General features: G+C 38.4%; 1 protein-coding gene across 1 annotated transcript in view; it reads left to right on the top strand.

The window, feature by feature from the left end:
- The window catches only part of sash1a (SAM and SH3 domain containing 1a), a gene marked incomplete at its 5' end in the record, with an annotated part of 84,281 nt that overhangs the window by 43,057 nt on the left and 39,263 nt on the right, over positions 1 to 1,961 (top strand). Inside the window, 1 exon segment of the mRNA XM_014011572.1 lies at positions 1,150 to 1,248. Coding sequence (XP_013867026.1) covers positions 1,150 to 1,248 — 99 coding nt within the window.

The following is a 1,961-nucleotide window of genomic DNA, read 5'->3' as shown; positions in this document are numbered from 1 at the left end:
AGGCATAAGAAATTAATCCCAATGATGAGTATTTCTAAATTTGGTCTTTTTTCTTTATTCGTTATGTATGCCCTAAATGTTATAAAATATAATTTGGAAAGAATCATTTGTAGTTCTATAAGGACAATTTGTTATATAACATTTTTTGAATACATTTTGACAGAAATTGACTCTTGGCTTGGACCAAGTTTTGAATTTTGTCCCCCTTATTTAACTGTGTAAATCATTAAGTATTTTTGAATTTTTAAATGTTTAGTCCAGTCAACTTTGATGTGATGCTCCGTTAGATAGTTATCAAGAGTTAGTACTATAGTGTACCGATACCAATACCAGTATCGGTACAGATCCCAGCATTTTTACAAGTACTTGTACAAAGTACGATAGCGATACTCCATTCGGTGTGTTACAGTTTACACTTCAAGTGAAAAGTTTATCATTTCCTTACAAGTTGCAAGACGATTTTAAAATGTTTCAACAGTAAATATCTGTTTATTTGATTTGACTCATTCAGAGCAGCTGTTGGTCTTTAATGAAGGTTCACAATAAAAAATAGGGTTTTTAAAGTCATTGTTTAAAGTTTAAGTTCTWACTCAGTAGGTACTCCGTATCGGTGAGTACCCAAACTGAAGTACTTGTACTCATAATTGGCTTGAGAAAAACTGGTATCGGGACACCACTACTACATCATCCACCTAAACTTCATCTAGGCTAGGATAAGGATTTGATTTGTATTATTTTCAGKCTTAGAAAACAATTACACACAATTAAACAGGCGTAAACGAATGCTACACAACAAACTACATCCTCATCCATAACGCATAAAACCCCCATCTACATGTCTAGACCCTCATGTCACTCATGTTTTATGATTGTACACGACGGCATCTTTCTGTTCAGTAATGAACCCTTTGATTGTAACAAATTAAAACGGGTTTAAAGGTGAGCTCTTTTGAAGTGGGGCTATGCRTACGGTTTTTATTTTTGACAGAACACCTATTTAAAACACTGAAATTCTCACTTTGCACGTCATTAAACATATCCAGTATTGTTTTCTGTGGTTTGTTAGTTTAAAGGTGGATAGGGTTCTGGGTGAGAGTGGGTGGGCCACCATTGTCCCTCTGCCTCTCTAAACTTTTCTTCTCCATGTAGCTGAAGGAGTATGAGCGCAGCAAACAGTCCAGCAGTGCCGACACTGCAGAGTGGACTGAAGGATCTACAACCAATCTAAACCAGTCCTCGAACTGCAACGTAAGTACACCCCTCCACCTGTTCCCCTGTACTGTACCTCTCTTAACGCTCTGACCTTCACAGGTGTGTTTTTCTTAGCCAAAAAGATTATAAAGTAGATATTTTTTATGTAAGAATGTGCTCGTTGATGTGTGGGTTTGAGCTTGAATGCAGTTTTTTTTCCTGTACCTGTAGATCTTAAAGCATCCTCCCTTGACTTTTCTTTTGTCTTCTCCTTCTCTCTTTCTCTGCTCTGTTTTTGTGAGCCAAATAACAATGTAACTTTGCGACTACATTTCTCTCCACCATGTCACGTGCTGCCTCATTAAACCGGTCTTTTCAGAAAACCAGGGCCCAACTCTTTCACAGATTCTTTCAGARTGATTCGAACAAGGTTTTGCCCTGTTCTGTTTTGTTAGCGGAGACTTTGTCCGCTGTGATTTTGGGGGGCGTGGCGGCGATTGGGAAAACCAGGGGAGGTTAWTGCAACTTAATACTTTAAAGGTAWCATATCATGCTTTTAAATCCTTCTTTTTCACGTCTAAATCATTCACTTATGGTCTATTTAAAATAAAACTGCAACACTTTTTGGTCTTAATTCCTCGTTTTTGTTGCTCCACAGGCTCCTTGCTTTAGCCCTGTTCTGAGCTGCGTCTCAGAGCAAGCTGTTTTGGTGCGGTCTCTTTAAATACAAGTGAGATATTTCACACCCCGCCCCCTCCAGGTCCCTGAGC

The sequence above is a fragment of the Austrofundulus limnaeus genome, unplaced genomic scaffold, assembly GCF_001266775.1.
Source record: "Austrofundulus limnaeus strain Quisiro unplaced genomic scaffold, Austrofundulus_limnaeus-1.0 Scaffold82, whole genome shotgun sequence".
NCBI classification, from domain to species: domain Eukaryota; kingdom Metazoa; phylum Chordata; class Actinopteri; order Cyprinodontiformes; family Rivulidae; genus Austrofundulus; species Austrofundulus limnaeus.
Note: the sequence above shows the minus strand (reverse complement) of the source record. Positions and strands in the feature narration are given on the sequence as shown.